Source organism: Podarcis erhardii (genome assembly GCF_964252035.2).
Source record: "Podarcis erhardii genome assembly, chromosome: 1".
Classification (NCBI taxonomy): Eukaryota; Metazoa; Chordata; class Lepidosauria; order Squamata; family Lacertidae; genus Podarcis; species Podarcis erhardii.
Window position 1 is genome coordinate 9,093,481 of NC_138497.1, and position 19,970 is coordinate 9,113,450.

Here is a 19,970-nt window from a genome sequence, read left to right on the forward strand (position 1 = left end):
CTTTCTCTTCCTTTCTCTTTCCCCAAATACTCTTGAAGAAAAGCAATGAAGATGCTCCATCTACTGGAGAATTGATGCAGCATATCCCCAGACGATTTCAGGCAGCTGCCACGTATGTGCTGATGACAACACATGCACAGATGACAGCTTTGGTGAATTGAAGTTCAGTGTGGGAAAACAAATCACAGTGACCAAGCTAGCCAAAAGACACTTGGAAGCCCCACAAGCAGGACACGAGGGCAATGACTATTTCTCACCCTCATCCAGCAATTCATAGAATCATAGAGTTGGAAGAGACCACAAGGGCCATCGAGTCCAACCCCCTGCCAAGCAGGAAACACCATCAGAGCACTCCTGACATATGGTTGTCAAGCCTCTGCTTAAAGACCTCCAAAGAAGGAGACTCCACCACACTCCTTGGCAGCAAATTCCACTGTCGAACAGCTCTTACTGTCAGGAAGTTCTTCCTAATGTTTAGGTGGAATCTTTTTTCTTGTAGTTTGGAACCATTGCTCCGTGTCCGCTTCTCTGGAGCAGCAGAAAACAACCTTTCTCCCTCCTCTATGTGACATCCTTTTATATATTTGAACATGCCTATCATATCACCCCTTAACCTCCTCTTCTCCAGGCTAAACATGCCCAGCTCCCTTAGCCGTTCCTCATAAGGCATTGTTTCCAGGCCTTTGACCATTTTGGTTGCCCTCCTCTGGACACGTTCCAGTTTGTCCGTGTCCTTCTTGAACTGTGGTGCCCAGAACTGGACACAGTACTCCAGGTGAGGTCTGACCAGAGCAGAATACAGTGGCACTATTACTTCCCTTGATCTAGATGCTATACTCCTATTGATGCAGCCCAGAATTGCATTGGCTTTGGTATCTAGAGGCTTGTTGCCTCCAAACCTGGAGGCTGGTACTCACTGGCAGCTACTGGTAGGCACAGTCAGGGATCACAGTAGGTAGAGTCAATTGTTGTTGTTGTTTAGTCGTTTAGTCATGTCCGACTCTTCGTGACCCCATGGACCAGAGCATGCTGGTAGCTTCGAGAACACTGTCCAACCATCTTGTCCTCTGTCGTCCCCTTCTCCTTGTGCCCTCCATTTATAGACACTATTCTGCAGAGCACACAAGTGGTGTACGTATAGAATCGGAGAGTTGGAAGGGACCCCCAGAGCCATCTAGTCGACCCCCCTGCGACACAGGAATCCCAGCTAAAGAGATGGCCATCCAACCTCTGCTTTAAAAAATCCCGTGAAGGAGAGTACACCACTTTCCATTCCACGACCGAGCAATTCTTACAGTAGGAAAGTTCTTCCTGAGCAATAACCAGAGAAATAGCCTTACAGAGCAACACTGAAATAATAAATAGCAGAATTAAAACAACATGAAACTGATTCGAGGCCCATTGCGACCTCCACTAGAACCCAATCCACAGGTTCAGAAGCTAATTCCGTCAAACTATTTGCTATTTTTCGCTTTGTTGTTGTTTAGTCGTTTAGTCGTGTCCGACTCTTCATGACCCCCTGGACCAGAGCACGCCAGGCACTCCTGTCTTCCACTGCCTCCAGCAGTTTGATCAAACTCATGCTGGTAGCTTTGAGAACGCTGTCCAACCATCTTGTCCTCTGTCGTCCCCTTCTCCTTGTGCCCTCCATCTTTCTCAACATCAGGGTCTTTTCCAGGGAGTCTTGTCTTCTCATGAGGTGGCCAAAGTATTGGAGATTCAGCTTCAGGATCTGTCCTTCCAGTGAGCACTCAGAGCTGATTTCCTTAAGAATGGATAGGTTTGATCTTCTTGCAGTCCATGGGACTCTCAAGAGTCTCCTCCAGCACCATAATTCAAAAGCATCAATTCTTCAGCGATCAGCTTTCTTTATGGTCCAGTGGAGTCAATTAATTGTGATCTTCTCCCCACCCACCTCCCTTGCAAAGACACAAAGGACTGAATACAAGGCTGCAGCCCTATGCATGTTTATATCATAGAAGCGTAGAGTTGGAAGGGACGCTGAGGCTCATCTAGTCCTACTCCCTGCAATGCAGGAATCCCAACTAGAGCATCAGATGTTTTAGGGGAGTGCAACCAGTTTGGTCACACTGGGCATAGAGCCTTGGGGGTGCTGCTTGGGATGCCACAACTATGATTTACAGTAGAGCATGAGAGAAATAAAAGAGCCGAATTTTAGTGTCATACAGGGCACCAATGAAATTTGGGGCCCCAAGATCTGCCACTGAAAGCATCTATGACAGATGGCCATCTGACATCTGCTTAAAAGCCTCCAATGAAGGAGAGTCTGAAGTAGTTGAGGGGTTTTTTAGGATTTTACCCCAGGAAATAAACTGCCATGGGGACTGGATTAAACCAACCGGCAGGCCGGATTAGGCCCCCGAAATGGACTTTGGACATGCCTGTTCCAAGGGAGTCTGGTCCACTGTCGAACATCTCTTACCATCAGAAAGTTCTTCTTGTTTAGTTGGAATCTCCTTTCTTGTAACTTGAATCTATTTGTAGTGAATGGTAGTAAGCCTCATTGAACTCAGTAGGATGTACTTGTAAATACAGTGGTACCTCGGGTTAAGTACTTAATTCGTTCCGGAGGTCTTTTCTTAACCTGAAACTGTTCTTAGCCTGAAGCACCACTTTAGCTAATGGGGCCTCCTGCTGCCACCGCGCCGCCAGAGCACGAATTCTGTTCTTATCCTGAAGCAAAGTTCTTAACCTGAAGCACTCTTTCTGGGTTAGCGGAGTGTGTAACCTGAAGCGTATGTAACCTGAAGCATATGTAACCCGAGGTACCACTGTAGATCACAGCACCTCAAGGCATTTCATTAACCCGAGGGCTGTTGTACCACATTCTTTGCCAGATATGGAAGCAACTGCTGGGTCATGTGTGAGCCATGCAGCACTCAAAATTGAGTACAGTTGTTGCTGTCATAATTCTATCCCCAAAGTATTCTGTGTCATTATAAGGGATCCCAGGGTCCTCCCCTTAGATTCCATGCAGCTTCACCACAACACATACATTTCCCTGCCCCAAGCAACCTTATGAGTTGCTTGCCCAATTGAACTGGCAGAGAGAACAAATAGGAAGAGCATCATGTTTGGAGAAGCAGATTGTTTAATGAGAAAGAGGGAAGTAAAATGTGGTAATCTAAAGCTGATGGTAAGGCAGGAGATGAAGGAAAAATGCAGCAACTGGAGAAGGAGGAGGAGAAAGCACACTGGAAGTGAGATATGGGCAGATGCAATGAATTAATTCTGCTCAAAATGTAGCCTATTGTCAGTCACAGACAGGATATGTTGCCTGGGGAAATGAAAACTCACGCATCAAGAAATGCAGGAGGAGCATGGAGGAAGCACTGACTAAACTGACCTTAGGTTGAAAACACAAAGGGACAGAAAATGAATCAGACCAACATAATTGCATAAAAAGAGAGGTTTATTTATAATATATACAGTATGTTTTAATACACAGTTGCTCAAATACTGTTATATAGGCATCAGCCTCTTCATCTGTGCTACGATCTCTTCGTTTTATTCTGATTTGCTTATGGCATCGTTGTCTGTTTACAGTATTCTGTCACCACCTTACCACCCTCCCTGCTGCAGTTTAAGGCACTTGTTAATGTCTTTCTGTCACCAAGCTTCTTGTTTCATGAATGTCTCACAAATGAATCATGCATATCCAGCCTAAGCCTGCAATCCACACACTTCCCTAGGAGTAAACCCCATTGTAGTGGGACTTACTCCAGAGTATACATGTATAGGTTTACATTGCAGAACTCCTTTTGCTGCTCTGATCCATACTCATCAGAGGAAACAGGTGTACATTTCTTAACTGTCCCTAAGCCAGGCATGTCCAAAGTCCGTTTCGGGGGCCTAATCTGGCCCATGGGGCCGTTTATTTCCTGGGGTAAAATCCTAGAAGAAGCTCAAAAACTCCAACCCTAAGAAAAGCTCAACAACTTCAACCCTAAAAAAAGTCAACACATATATTAAGTAAAATAGAAACATCGCCACCCGTCCCAGCCACACTCACCTTTCCCCCACCCCCCTCTTTCCCCCTTTTTCTTCCTAATGTAACACTAATGTCTCAACAGATGAAACTGATCTGTAAAAATGTAACTTGGAAAAAAAGAGAGACATTGCTCATACTTTTGTAAACCAAGCAAATCTTGAATAATACTAAAAGGGAAGTTTTTAATGTCTAATGCTGTATTGTTTTTAGTGTTCAGTTGGAAGCCGCCCAGAGTGGCTGGGGAAACCCAGCCAGATGGGCGGGCTATAAATAATAAAGTATTATTATTATTATTATTATTATTATTATTATTATTAAAGGTCAACAACTTGGGTTGGCCCTTTGGTCGGCCCTCACGGCCCTTCACTTCATCAAATCTGGCCCTCTTTGAAAAAAGTTTGGACACCACTGTCCTAAGCCTTACACACAAACAGTTTTGTGTTTGTTTTTTAACATCTGAGCAATTGGAATGCTGGTGAACATCCTGTAACACTGAGCTAGTGCAATAGATGAATACAGCAATAGAATCATAGAGTCTTAGAGTTGGAAGGGACCTGAGGGTCATCTAGCCCAGCCTCATGCAATGCAGGAATCTCAGCTAAAGCATCCTTGATAGATGACCTTCCAACCTCTGTTTTGAAACCTCCAAGGAAGGAGAGTCCACCACCTCCCAAGGGAGACCATTCCATTGTCAAACAGCTCTTACTGTCAAAAAGGTTAGTTTCTATTCAGTCAAGGAAGAACTCTTGCAGTTGATTGCTATGGAGATTTTAAAAAAACAGAATCCTGTGTTTACCTCAGTCCCCCACCCCTCCTGTTTTCTTTACTCGTATGTATCTGATTGCATCCGTTTGGCAAAAAATACTATTTTCCTTGAAGAAGGATAGCATTCAGTGCTTTAATTGATAGTTCATTCATCTCCCCTCAACTATAGTAAGTGCCCTAAAACATTATTGAAAGCTGGCTTTGACAGTGTGGATAAATTCACGGATAAGAATTTATACAATTGTTACCCAGCAAGATAAGTTGATGGTTACTCTGACAATGGAACATCAATAGCATAGCTATGAATGGGGGGGCGGGCGGGGTGTGTGTGTTTGGAATCCCAGACAGAGAAGCTGATAATTGCCATCCAAGGTCAGATATGAATTACAAGTAATATACAGCAAATTCATTACTGGAACTACTTACGATGATGACAATGCCATAAATGTTGTTAACAAAGAGGACCAATTGATTGCTCCATCATGAAGTGCCTTAAGTTGTCAAATACTGATTACAAAGGCCCACAACTAAATAGTAGAAATGAAAATCCTTCATACGTTTGGATGAGCAATGTCATCTCTAGTATAAATGTTCTCGCCATAAAAGCACATCATGAAATAAAACAAAATAAAAAAATTCCTTCCAGTAGCACCTTAAAGACCAACTGAGTTAGTTCTAGGTATGAGCTTTCGTGTGCGTGCACACTTCTTCAGATACCTTCTTCAGATACTTTAAGGTGCTACTGGAAGGAATTTTTTTATTTTGTTTTGACCATGGCAGACCAACACGGCTACCTATCTGTAACTGGAATCATGAAATAATTCACTCTTATTTTATTGAGGCAAGCCAGTGATTAACAAGGAAACAGTTGTCTCCGATAGGTCAAACACTGAAGTTATGGATGGTCCCCCCCCAAAAAAAAACCCCAATAATTTTACCCCTGAGCTGAGGAAATGCCAAATGCGGTTGTAGAAATACTGAATATCAAAGTGTACACACATAAATTAAGTTGTTTTAGAAAGCAAATACAATAACTTCCATTTTCCCAGTGGAAGAGGGGATGAGATATTCATTTTTAAATGGAAAGGCTTGCTGCTCAGTGTCTCAAAAGCTTCAATAGATGCAGTTTATGTGGTTCCAATATTATTTCAGCCATCATAAAGGCTGAAAACTTATTTTTATAATTGAGAGGTGATCTCAATGTTCCTAAAATAACAGGTGTCATTGATAGTTGGCTCATAATGAGCCTAAGGCTTTTAGGCTTCCCATAATCCTCTGGTTGGACACAATGACAACAGGAAGCTGGACTAGTCTGGCCATTGTTAATATTATTAATGCTATATTTTAAGCAGAGCCTGATACTGTCTATGGCAAGGTGAGAAATCTGGAAATGTCCAGATGTTACTGAACTACAGCTCCCATCATCCTTGACCATTGACCATGCTGGCCACGGCTGATGGGAGCTGGAGTCCAACAATAGCAGGAAAGTAACAAGCTACCCACCCTTGGAGATTAGGAATGAGTTCTAGCTGTGCTCTACAAATCTCCTCTTCCTTTCAGTGACTCTCATTCCCAACACCCTAATGGCACAACTACCAACACCAAAACTGTATTTTGTTTTGTGTTGTTCTGTTACATGACCTGTTTGGAGGCTCATCAGACCAAAAAGCAGGATATAGATGCAACTTTGTAAACAGATTCTGTAAAATCCAAAAAAGAATAAGACTATCATCTTTTAAAAGTTAATCAATCAATCAATCAATCAATAAAATGCAGGAGCTGGCTATGTATAATTCTTATCACAAGCGCCCCCCAAGCAAGAAGCTTACCCCACCAACTTGCCCTGCCATTGCTGAACTCCTGTCATTATCATATGCTTTCCCCCTTCCCATTTTTTCCCCTGTAGCCACCACTGATTCGTATTGACCCAAGACAGATATTTATTTATGAATTAAGCCTGTCAAACAATTGGCAAGACTTGTGTATGCAAACAATATAGCCTTATGCCACTAATATTGCCAAACGTGAGATACACAAGTTGCAGAAGCGGATGAGAAAACAATTATTAGGCAACACGGAGTCCAAAATTATATCTAATAGGAAGTTGCCTTCATATTGTCCATACAATTCCTTTTCTCTTGTCCTCAATGGAAAACCGGCCTGGGAATCTCTACCAGACTTTCAACGGGTCCTTTTTGTCCAGGAAAAGAAGATGATAACGGCTTATACCACTTCACATTGTGTGGGGTGGAATAACATTTGTGAATGCTCACACATGCATTCCAAACCAATTACAGATAGGTAGCCGTGTTGGTCTGCCATAGTCAAAACAAAACAAATTCCTTCCAGTAGCACCTTAAAGACCAACTAAGTCAGTTCTTGGTATGAGCTTTTGTGTGCATGCACACTTCTTCAGATACACTGAAACAGAAGTTTCCAGACCCTTCTATATAGTGAGAAGGTGGGGAGGGGTATTACTCAGAAGGGTGGTGGGAATGGGTGATTGGCAGATAGCTGTGATGAGCCTGTTGACGACTCTTAACGACTGCAATAGGTCTTACAGGAAAAAGCAAGGGGTGAAAAGGTGAAAAATGGCTTTGTCATGTATAATGAGATAAGAATCCAAGGTCTTTGTTCAGACCAGGTTTCTCCATGGTTTTGAGTTTGTGACATCACACATACCATCTCGGGACTATTTAATTGCTCATCGTCTAACATTGTGTATGCCATAAAATGCCAACAGTGTCCTTCAGCTCTCTATATTGGACAAACAGGCCAGACCTTACGCCAAAGAATAAACGGACATAAATCGGACATCAGGAATCACAAGACAGAGAAACCAGTAAGAGAACATTTCAATCTCCCAGGACATTCTATACAAGATCTCAAAGTAGCTGTTTTACTACAAAGGAATTTCAGAAATAGACTGGAAAGAGAAGCTGCTGAATTACAACTTATCACCAAACTCAAAACCATGGAGAAACCTGGTCTGAACAAAGACCTTGGATTCTTATCTCATTATACATGACAAAGCCATTTTTCACCTTTTCACCCCTTGCTTTTTCCTGTAAGACCTATTGCAGTCGTTAAGAGTCGTCAACAGGCTCATCACAGCTATCTGCCAATCACCCATTCCCACCACCCTTCCGAGTAATACCCCTCCCCACCTTCTCACTATATAGAAGGGTCTGGAAACTTCTGTTTCAGTGTATCTGAAGAAGTGTGCATGCACACGAAAGCTCATACCAAGAACTGACTTAGACCAACTTTAAGGTGCTACTGGAAGGAATTTGTTTTGTTTTTATTCCAAACCAAAACCTTTTACAAATAGAAAAGCAGAACAGCAGACAAGGGGCTGGGCTAGAATCTTTCCCTTTGCCGTGCTAGCATCCTTCTGATACAGAATTATTTTTACAACTCTTTTAAAAATGTGGTCTGTCCCGCCCCCTCCACCCAACCTAAAGTGGTGCAATCCATTGTGCCACCTCAGAACTTGGCCATTCTGCTGCAAATATATAGACCGGGCCATTGTTATGATCCCCGAATGTGAATTTGGAAACGTAAAGGAGCCCTGGACGGTTAAGTCCAGCCAAAGGCGACTATGGGGTGCAGTGCTCATCTCGCTTTCAGGCCGAGGGAGCCAGCGTTTGTCCACACAGACAGCTTTCCGGGTCATGTGGCCGGCATAATCTACTTCACATAGATTGCACATTTATAAGGTATCTCAAGGGTGCTCCTTTCCTAAAGGAAGGAGGAAAAATCTACACAGCAAATAAATAAGCAGGCAATGCAAATTAAACAAACGTGTATAAATTGACCTGCTTTCCTTTGATTGCCTGATCTTATTGTTCATGTCATGGCAAACATGAATCCAGAAAACAAAACATAAAAAACACGATTGGGGAAGGTAAGCAATGTTATCCACAGCATAATTCCTAAAAAAGGAGAGCTGTTTTGTTTCGTTTTAACATTTATATCCACTATCACGAACAGATTCATTTGTCTAAATAAACCAGTCGTTTGTTCTATGACAACTGTTCCATTGACTCCGGAGAGATTTTTTTTCTTTCTTTCTCCATCCTTCTGTGCTGGATTTGGTCTCATGAGCCTGCTGTATGATATGCAAGGCGAACAGTAGGACTTTGAAAGTATTAAATGTTTCACGGATGACAAAGGGCCGCTTTCATCCCCATTACACTTGTTTGCTCCTTGACTCAGTATAATGGGATGTTGTGCTGGAGAGGCTTCCCTCCTTACGCAGGAAGAGGGGTATGTGAGTCACAGGGCAACATTGTACTTGGAATGACAGATTTGTCTGCTTAAACTGGGGAGATGCACTTCTGCGTTTAGAAAACAGTCAGCTTGCAGGAATAAAAAATTTAGCAAATGGCTCTCTCTTCTGTAGATCAGCCTCAGATCTCAGGGAATTGCAGCTCCCTAGCAAAGCTGCACAGAAACCCCGAAGTGATAAATGTGGCGGTTTCACAGCTATGACTTTGCACTGTATTATTTTATGTCTCTATTTTCCCTCCCTTATTCCTGCTGGTTTGTTTTTTCCGTGCGTGAGAGAGTTGAAATAGAAAGAGAGAGACAAAAGAGAAGAGAGTCTCTCCAAGAGACAGGGAATCAGGCCTTTCTTACAGAATGACAGATTCATCGGAGAGGCAACTTTCAGAATCCTTGGCGTCGCTACAGTTTGGCAGGAATCTAAACTGCTTTCAGTTTTGACTTAACCCTAAGGGTCGGATAGGGACCGATTAAAAGAAGTAGCAGGTCTGAGGCTCATCCGCGGTGCTGGACTCTCCAATAGGCAGACTAAGTACACACTGTGGGGCAGCAACAAAGCAGGGGCACATTTATTTTATTTTATTAGAATTTTTATTTTTTTAGAATTTGGCATTTGATTTTTTTAAAAAAGAAAGGCTTCGAAGTAGTCATCATGGGAAGAGTCAGAGCTTTATTTGACTTCCGTACACTCCGCAATCTTCTCCCAGTTTTCTGCTCTCTTTTTTCCTGACTTACCCCCAACTAAACCAAGGTAGATGGAAACAATGCAAGGAAATCAGATCCTGTCAAGTGTTACAATAAATCCACGTTTTATTTTATTTATTTTATTTTATACTTAACAAAGTGACCAAGCGCGTCGCAAATAGCTCGGTTCTGCCCCTACTCGATTCTGCTACGCCCACGGGGGGCACCATAACTTTTTTGGTGCTTAGAGTCTAGAAGGGTTTTAATCTGACCCTGGTCACCAGGGATGTATTGCCTTATTTTAAGCCCTGACTTTTAAAGCTTCTGACCCTCCCCATCCGTAAAGCACAAATGAAGGCCCGTGCTGATTTGTTTTGTTTTTCATACCTGTGTCCTGACAAATGATCCCGGCGGCTGTTTTCACACGAGCCTCAACGTGGTTCTGAATGTTTGCCTTCTGAACGTTGAGAATGGCTTCACGCGTGCCTCCCAAAGCACCCTCGGCCCTCTCTTGCGGTGGTGTTTTGTTTCGCGGGTTTCTTGCGCACGTGTGAACGCTTCCTAATGCTAAATAATAAACAGGAGTGGGGTAGTTTGACACCCAACTCTATCCAAATTAGGCTTTTACGCACGCGTCCGCATTGCTGCGACAGAAATTACGCACGACTCTGCTTTGCTGCTGAAATTAGGACGGGCTTCAGTGCAGGAGCCAGTGGAAGTGAATATATAAAAATGCCTGAACGCGCTCTCTCTCTCTCTCTCTCTCTCTCTCTCTCTCTCTCTCACACACACACACACACACACACAGAGAGAGAGAGAGAGAGAGAGAGAGAGAGAGAGAGAGAGAGAGAGAGCTGCTGCAATGTATTAGATGTTCCTGCCTGTATACATAGAACTATGGTCCGATGGACAGAATCGGGCGCCTTGAGAGCTTATTCCCCCCTGCCAGGACACCCGAAGGCCGTTTTTAATCCAGCTGTCCATAAAATCGAGGTGTGTGCACCTTAACACTTCCCAGGTGGTCCTTGGAAGCGCAGAGAGCGCAGCGTGGATGGCGTGAAGAATCTGCTTTCCAGCCTCCTCCCAGCATCACCGCCCTCGTCCGGCCCAACGACTGAGAAACTATTTTGACTCTAAATTCCACAGCACCCTCAAGGCTCCAAATCAATGAAATACTCCTTAGAGCAGAGCTAGTTAACGTGTTGACTCCAGGTGTTCGGGACTAAAACCCTCATCAGCTCTAACCATTGGCCGTGCTGGCTGGAGCTGAGGAGGGTTGGAGAACATGCGGACGGCGCCACATTGGCTACCCCTCCCTGCTTTATATAGAGAGGAGCATTTAAAATAGCTGGTATTGGTTAAACCAGGGTTTCCCAAACTTGAGTCTCCAGCAGTCTTTGGACTTCAACTCCCATCATCCCTAGCTAGCAGGAGCAGTATTCAGGGATGATGGGAATTGTAGTTCAGCTGGAGACCCAAATATGGGAAACCGTGGGTGAGAGCAAATTCCCTTTCAGAAGTCTTCTGGAACATAGAAAGCTTCGCCTTATGCTATGGGCCCATCTAGCTCACTACTGTCTGCACGGACTGGCAGAGACTCTTCTGGGTTTCAGGTAGAGGGTCTCTCCCAGTCCTACCTAGAGATGTCGCTGGGGATTGCACCTGTGACCTTCTGCATGTAAGGCAAAGGTTTTACCGCAGGTGCAACACCTCTCCACCGTTGTTGTGGTATTCAGCGGTAGACTTCCTCTGAACCTGGAAGTTCCCATTTAGCTGTCACAACTGATAATCTTCTTCTTTACCACCACCAATTGGCCAAAAGCCACCTAAGCCAGTGGCTCAAAGCATGTGATAGGGATCTAGAGGTCTTAGTAGACTGCAAGCTTAACATGAGTCAACAGTGTGAAACTGCAGCAACAAAAGCGAATGCTATTCTAGGCTGCATCAACAGAAGTATGGTGTTCAGATCAGGGGAAATCATTTGTTGTTTAGTCATGTCCTACTCTTGGTGACCCCATGGACCAGAGCACTCCAGGCACTCCTGTCTTCCACTGCCTCCCGCAACTTGGTCAAACTCATGTTCGTAGCTTCGAGAACACTGTCCAACCATCTCGTCCTCTGTCGTCCCCTTCTCCTTGTGCCCTCCATCTTTCCCAACATCAGGGTCTTTTCCAGGGAGTCTTCTCTTCTCATGAGGTGGCCAAAGTATTGGAGCCTCAGCTTCAAGATCTGTCCTTCCAGTGAGCACTCAGGGCTGATTTCCTTCAGAAATTACAAGAAAGGAGATTCAGACTAAACATCAGGTGGAACTTTCTGATAGTAAGAGCTGTTCGACAGTGGAACAGACTCCCACGAGAGGTGTCGGACTCTGCTTCCTTGGAGGTTTTTAAGCAAGCGATTGGATGGCCACCTGTCATGGATGCTTTAGTTGAAATTCCTGCATTGCAGGAGGTTGGACTAGATGACCCTCGGGTCCCTTCCAACTTTATACTTCTATGACTAAAGACTCTGTTGTATACAAGAGCTGGTAAACAGCGCGATTTTATACTTGGAAGTAATCCCATTGAATCCAACGGGTAGAGGGTTAAGCAATCACTATCAGTTTGCTAAAGAAATGGGGTCAGTTTTCTCAGAGCTAACCGGTTGGCGGCCAATTACATGCGCCTATGCTTCATTCACCAGTAAAATAATGAGCGCGATCCAGGTATATTTAATCTACGCTTAGCTCTCTTTCCCTTTGAAAGAAGTGGGAATCAAAGGCGCAAACCCTGCTCAAGGCAAACATGTTAAAACCCATTTATTTCATCTGGAGTCATTTAACAAACCGCTTGATTCTCACTTTTAAATCGATGGCGCCTTTACAGTGTAGTCATATACGTGTCTACTCAGAAGTAATCCCTATTGAGCGCAATTTACCCCCAGGTAAGGGAGGTTATTCCAAGCTGGAGTGCTTTACTCAGACGAGAAAGGATCCAGCTTTTAACCCAGTCCGAAACACATTTACTTTTCTATAGGACGTGCAGCGCGACCCTACACATACTTGCACGGAGCGATGTCCTACCGAGTGGTAAGCGTGAGAAGAATTGTAGCATGAACGTGCGCGCAATGCGAAATCGTTGCCGATTTCGTATCCAGTCCTGTTAGAATTAGGGCGCATTTCAGACGGAGATTGAGGACCTCACCCCAAGCAGACGGGGTGAAGAAGAAGCGACCCGGTACCCCACGGCTCCGGGATGCCTCTCTCATGACAATAAACACCAACACAAAGTCGTTCAATGGCTGGCGTCTCCACCAGCCCAGTTCTTAAAATCAGCATTTTTCGTTTTATTTTTCATGACTTATTTTGAGCACACCGGTTCCAGTTCATTGTGGTTCTGGTTTAGGAACACCGGAAGCTTTTCAAGAGCGACTCAGGCCAACAGGACATCTCGCTCGGTTTTGCCACTATATTGGCAAGCGGCGTTTCAGGTTGGGTTTTCTCCCGGCCCTGCCGGGAAATGGCCGGAATGGAACCTGGAACCTTCTGCGCGCGAAGCAGATTTGATAAGAGCCCTTCACTTTGTTTGTCCATGACTGGGAAAAAAGCAGTGGCAAACCTAGGCAGCATCTTAAAAAGCAGAGACATCACCTTGCCAACAAAGGTCCGTATAGTTAAAGCTATGGTTTTCCCAGTAGTGATGTATGGAAGTGAGAGCTGGACCATAAAGAAGGCAGATCGCCGAAGAATGGATGCTTTTGAATTCTGGTGCTGGAGGAGACTCTGGAGAGTCCCATGGACTGCAAGAAGATCAAACCTATCCATTCTGAAGGAAATCAGCCCTGAGTGCTCACTGGAAGGACAGATCCTGAGGCTGAGGCTCCAAGACTTTGGCCACCTCATGAGCAGAGAAGACTCCCTGGAAAAGACCCTGAAAGATGGAGGGCACAAGGAGAAGGGGACGACAGAGGACGCGATGGTTGGACAGTGTTCTCGAAGCTCCGAACATGAGTTTGACCAAACTGCTGGAGGCAGTGGAAGACAGGAGTGCCTGGCGTGCTCTGGTCCAGGGGGTCACGAAGAGTCGGACACGACTAAACGACTAAACAACAACAAAGCGAAAAATAGCAAATAGTTTGACGGAATTGGCTTCTGAACCTGTGAATCGGGTTCTACTGGAGGCCGCAATGGGCCTCGAATCAGTTTCATGTTCTTTTCATTTTGCTATTTATTATTTCAGTGTTGCTCTGTTTATTGTTCTATTGCTCTGGTTATTGTTCGGGAAGAACTTTCCTACTGTAAGAACTGCTCCGTCGTGGAACGGACAGTGGTGTACTCTCCTTCACGGGATTTTTTAAAGCAGAGGTTGGATGGCCATCTCTTTAGCTGGGATTCCTGAGTCGCAGGGGGGTCGACTAGATAGCTCTGGGGGTCCCTTCCAACTCTCCGATTCTATACGTACACCGCTTGTGTGCTCTGCAGAAAAGTGTCTATAAAACCGGTCCAAACCTTCGGCGTAGCTGGACAGAGGAACCGAGCTGCATCACGTCCAACTCTTCTGCCTTCAAGAGGACTAGGCTCTTGATAAAAATAAATGCTTACGGAATTGGGTCCGTCGCCCCCCCCCCCGGCGCTCCCCGCACTCAGCGTTTGATTACACGCACACAAACACGCCCTGCCCGGTCTTGTTTCTCTGCAGTTCTCCTCCTGTCGTCTTTATGAAAATGAGCAATATCGAAAGCCTTTCCATCCCGCTAGCAGCAAGCCTCGCATAAATGATGAAAATGGCTCGGAGGGTTTTTTTTCAAGTGAACTGTGTAGATCTGTGAAAATAATATCAGGGTTTTCCGTCAGAATGAACTTAGACGCGAAGCCAGGCATGCCATAATGTGACCCGACACCTCCAAACCATCTGCGCTATGTATCCGCCGTCTGATTTACCAAATCTTTCCGGGAAAAAGTCACAGTGTGCTTGATACTAAAGAAAAGGCAGTAGAAGTCTCTCTCTCTCTCTCTCTCTCTCTCTCTCTCTCTCCCCTCCTCCCAAACAAACCATGTCGAATCGGAGGGCATTTCATTTTACGTCTGCGCGGGGACCGAGGAGTGTGTGAAAAATAACCAAGGCGAGGCTTGAAAACAGAATTGATTTATTTTAAACTTTAAATGTGAAAGGCCTGGCACTAATATAGAATTAAATTCCAAATTTCTGAGATTAGCTTTATTCCCTCTCCTCCCCTCCGCCCCCGAAGAATGGATGCTTGCTTATAAAGACGGAAGGGGGAGAAAAGCAAAATAAATCGAGAGACAGTCTGTGGGGTTAGAGTGGTTAGAATGTCACAGACTGGGATCTGGGAAAGACCAGGGTTAAAATCCTCTCCAAAGTCCACTCGCTGCCTCCCAGCTTGACCTACCTCACAAGATTGTTGTGGAGATTAAATGAGCCGGGGGAGAATCATAGAATCCTAGAGCTGGAAGGGATCCAAGGGTCATCTTCTAGTCCAACCCCCTGCAATGCAGGAATCATGTAGGCCACCTTGAGACTGTAAATAAATATCAGTTTATTCTATCTCGTTGCCCGAGACGCCATAAAACTGCAGATTCCAACCCTCCGGGAAACGATTTAATTCCGTTTGCTGACACCGACGAAGACGAAAATGTTGCTATTATTATTTCATGGGAAGGTAAAATAGTGGTTCGTACTTTCTTAGACTTCGCAGGGAGAGAGGGGAAGAAATATTGGGGGGAGGGGCCAAAATTATGACTAAAAGTTGATCCATAATTTAAAAGATGCCTTTAAGTTGCTCACCCTGACCTACAAATGACTTCTCACTTCTTCCGCGGCTTTCCTGGGTGTTTATTCGAGGCCGCTGAAGCGAAAACAATGAGGTTTAAAATGGAAAGGGTGGGTGCTAAATAAAGGAGAAAATGAATGAGGGAGGGAGGAACGGATCGGGAAAGGGTCGATCCTCAGCAGGCCCTGGATGGCGGGCAGAGGCAGAGGATTATTCGTTTCCCGTGGTAGTTTTCATGGGGGTGGCGTTAAAGGTCTCCCCGCAAAAGAAAACACCTAGAACTCGGTCGAGAAGAGCTGAGCTCTGCGCACTTGGAACCGGGGAGAGCTTATCGCTAAGGAAATATGCATAGGATCGCTGTGCGCGGGTGCCTTCAGCAAGTCTTGGCCAGAACCCAACTTTATGGGCGGCGTTAAGTAAGATAGCCTCAGGCCACCTGGTGCCCTTCAGATATTTTGTACTACAACTCCCAAACGTCTGGAGTGCACCAGGTGGCTGAAGGCTGTGTTAAGATTATTCCAGGTTCTCGCGCTGAGATTCTTCTTTTCCGCACTGCAACCCCAGCATCTCATTCAAGGCTCTGCCCCAACCCCCTTACAAAAGCCAGTCCCATGTACGGTCCAAGCAACCCAATGGCCGTTGTTTTCCCCAAGCGCGCGCCAGTTAGGCAGGAAAGGAATCTTAAGATGTCACTGGAAAAAGACCCTTTGTGTCCCTTTGCGGGTCATCCCAAAGCCAAGCGAAGAGGCTGAAAAGGTGGAACGTGTGGTTGGCTGCACGTGAGAGCGTGTCCGGGCTATATAGGCTGCCTAGATTTGGGCGCGTTGCGTGTGCATGTGCTGGGAATCACAGCTTGGCGGCGAGGCCTCTCCGCGCACAAAGTGCCAACTTCCATCTCTGGTAAAGTTCCAGGCGGCAGCTGATTTGAAATACCTTCCGCTTAAATCTCCAGAGAGAGCTGCTGCCGGTCAGAGTATGCAATAGTGGACTAGAGGGGCGAACAGTCCGACCCGGGTGCAATGCTTCGGTGTCCAAAATGAAGCCTCCTCCTCCTTTCATCAGGCTGCATGATGCTAACTTTTAAAAAAGATTGGTCAGACGCAGTTGAAATATATATATAAACAGTCCAGTAGCACCATAGAGACCAACTAAGTTTGTTCTTGGTGCATGCACACTTCTTCAGATACACTGAAACAGAAGTCACCAGACCCTTATATATAGTGGGAGGGTGGGGTGGGTTTTTTCTCAGGAGGGTAGTAGAACATGGGTGATTCAATGGGTATGGTAAACCTGTTGAAGCTACTGGGCAATTTTTATTTATTTATTTAAAAAGAGACACATTTTCCTGTAATGAGATACTTCGGAGTAGGATCGCGGTGCTTTCCCTTTCCAGATCAGATGCTGAATGAATTGGTTTTATTTCGGATTATATTTGGGAAAGTTGAGTGGCAGAGTTACCATTCCCTTTTCCTCGAGAAAACCACACCGCTTCGCCATCTCAGGCAGCGCCCGGACGCGCCTGCGCCCTCTATCTGAATACAGCGCAAATCTCTTGCAAAGAAAAAAACACTCTCCCCACCACCACCCTCCAGTTCTCCCTGCTAGCGAAGGGCCAGTGCAGTGACTGGGCGCTGTCGACCGCGGGGAGGTGCTGAAAGGAAGAAAGGGAGAAGCGGGGAAAGGGCGGAGGACGCCCACCCTCCTTCTCCAAGCGCGCTCCGAGCTGCTGCGCTGGCAGGATTTCGCTCTTTGATTGGCAGAGGCTTGGCAGTGATGGGCAGGCGGCCTGCCATGGAAACCGAGGGGGCAGCCAATCTGGCGAGGCCAACAGCAGCAAATCAGAAGCTGGAAGGGAGACCGAGGGTGCGGTGTGGGGGGGGCGGTGGAGGAAGCGGGGGGCTTTCCCCTGTTTCCCCTCCCTCGCCCTCCCTCCTCCATTCACGCACGGGTCCCTCCCTCTAGCCAACTTGAGGCAGCCGCCGGAGCGCGGCGCAGTCTTTCTCCCAGCGCCCTAGCGCAGCGCGCGCGCGCGGCGGCCGCTGCTGCTGCTGCTGCTGCGAAAGGTTAGCCAAGCGAGCGCCTGAAGCGCGCAAAAGGAGGAGGAGGAGGAGGGGACGATAAGGGTAAGAGAGAGAGAAAGGCTTTTTACCCCTTATCTGGAGGGCTGGAGAGAGAGAGAGAGAGAGAGAGAGAGCGCGCTGGCTTTCTGAACCCAGGAGAAAAGCGAAGAAGCGTGGCCTCCGCCAAAACCAGCGCCGCTGTTTGGAGAGGCTCGGCTCTGGGAGTCGCTTCCGACGCGTGGAAGAGTCGCTGCAACCCTGCAGCCCCATAACTAAGGGACTAGGCGCCTGGACCCGCGGTAGAGGCAGCCCAGCCCGAGGCGCGGAGAAGAGGCGCCTTGATTCGGCGTTCCTGCGGATTGCGCGCAAGAGGTGACCCGGGGGAAGCGTGGTCGCCAGCAGCCCAGCCATCCCTCTCGCCTGCCCTGGCCCCCTCGCCGGCCGCCTCCATGTTCCAGCTGCCTATCCTCAACTTCAGCCCTCAGCAAGTGGCCGGGGTGTGCGAGACCCTGGAGGAGAGCGGCGACGTGGAGCGCCTGGGGCGCTTCCTCTGGTCGTTGCCGGTGGCGCCGGCGGCTTGCGAGGCTCTCAACCGCAACGAGTCGGTGCTGCGCGCGCGCGCCATCGTGGCCTTCCACGCCGGCAACTACCGCGAGCTGTACCACATCCTGGAGAACCACAAGTTCCCCAAGGAGTCGCACGCCAAGCTGCAGGCGCTGTGGCTCGAGGCGCACTACCAGGAGGCCGAGAAGCTGCGCGGCCGCCCGCTGGGGCCGGTGGACAAGTACCGCGTGCGCAAGAAGTTCCCGCTGCCGCGCACCATCTGGGACGGCGAGCAGAAGACGCACTGCTTCAAGGAGCGCACGCGGCACCTGCTGCGAGAGTGGTACCTGCAGGACCCTTACCCAAACCCCAGCAAAAAGCGAGAGCTGGCCCAAGCCACCGGACTCACCCCCACGCAGGTGGGCAACTGGTTCAAAAACCGCAGGCAAAGGGACAGGGCCGCCGCCGCCAAGAACAGGTCGGTAGCGCACGGCGGGGATGGACCGAGAAGGAGGAGGAGGAGGAGGAAGATCTCGGGGGAGGGTGGCTGGTGGGATGGCGACCGCGCCGCTATAGATACACTCATACCCTTCCTAGACTCTTGCGCGCACTCACGAGTTCTCCAAACACAGATACGAAGATTGATTTCCAGTTGCGCTGCTGGCACTGTAGGAAAAGGAGATGGTCCTCTTATTCCGCCCCCCTCGCCTGGCGATTTCTCCTTCTCGTGCCCCCACGTCCTCACCCCATTTTATTGGGTTAGTTGTTCCACGCCCAGGGGCCTCAAAGCGGACTAGCGCCCGCTTGGAATCCCCTTTGCAGCGACCGTCTCCGCTTCCAAATAGCGGGGAGGCGAGGGTGCGAATCCTGCTGCTCTCTTCCCCGGCCCGCGCCAGATTCACTTGGTTAGCTTCGTTTGCTGTCTTTGGGTATTAGCTTTCACGACCGAATCTAGATAGCAGCTAACGTAGGCAGGAGGAGGATACTCAGGCGAAAATTCATGTTCAGGTTTCCAGAATAGGACCCATTAAGCTTAAAGCACTGCACAATAACCCCCCCCCCCATTTTAAGTAAGTTGAATTGGATCTGAATTCGTAGGGGGAAATTCTGGAAGCCGTTCGTGTGAATCTGCTCCGTTGAAACAGATGGGGGTTTTTAAACTTCGCCTTAAGGTGTCTGAAGACCGCATATGTAAAATGTGCTTAAAATCTCCCTATTCCACGGCCTTCTTTACATTCACTTTGGAGCAAGTCCTCGCTAATCTCACCCTCCCAATTGAGTCCAAAGAGCAAGGACTTTGGAGGAAATTTGCAGTACAGTATTATGCACCTTTACTCAGAAGTAAGTCACACTGAGTTCAGTGAGGTTTGCTCTCTAGATGCAGCGTTTAGGGTTGTACTTTCCCGTGCTCGAATTTCCCACAGAGTGGGTTTGTGGGAGCAGGCAAGTAAGAATGTGAGCTTCTTTTGTCCACCCGGATCCTAAGCCCGGAGCTGGGAAATGAGTTGCAAAACAAGTATTAAATTACCAATTTAGGATCAAGCCACATTGATATCAGCGGGGCGGGCTGCTATTTAGAAACCAGATTTCCTGTAACCGATTTCCAGATGAGCAGCCTTGATCGCCTTTTGCAGAATAAGCAACGCTGCAGCATTGTGGGACCTCCAAGAAAAAACTAATTAATTGTGGCATAAGCTTCCTTGAGCAACAGTCCACTTCATCAGATGCACAAAGCATTATCCTGAGTTGCTGGTACATAGTTGGGTGGGGGCTTGTAAAAAAACTTGAGGTCAGGGAGATATGAGATGCAGAAATGTCATTTTACTTCCAAGTAAGTATGTTGAGGATCA

At 46.9% G+C, this 19,970-nt stretch overlaps 1 protein-coding gene across 2 annotated transcripts in view; it reads left to right on the forward strand.

Annotated features, from left to right (window-relative positions):
• Window positions 1-17,484: 17,484 nt before the first annotated feature.
• Window positions 17,485-19,970, forward strand: part of SIX6 (SIX homeobox 6) — a 284,160-nt gene continuing 281,674 nt past the window's right edge. For both annotated transcript variants that reach the window (XR_014157441.1, XM_081866231.1), the window contains exon 1: window positions 17,485-18,598. Coding sequence is in view for 1 of the 2 variants with exons in the window: in XM_081866231.1 (XP_081722357.1) it covers window positions 18,027-18,598 (572 nt within the window). In the remaining variant the exon portion in view is untranslated. The remainder of the gene's footprint in view (window positions 18,599-19,970) is intronic.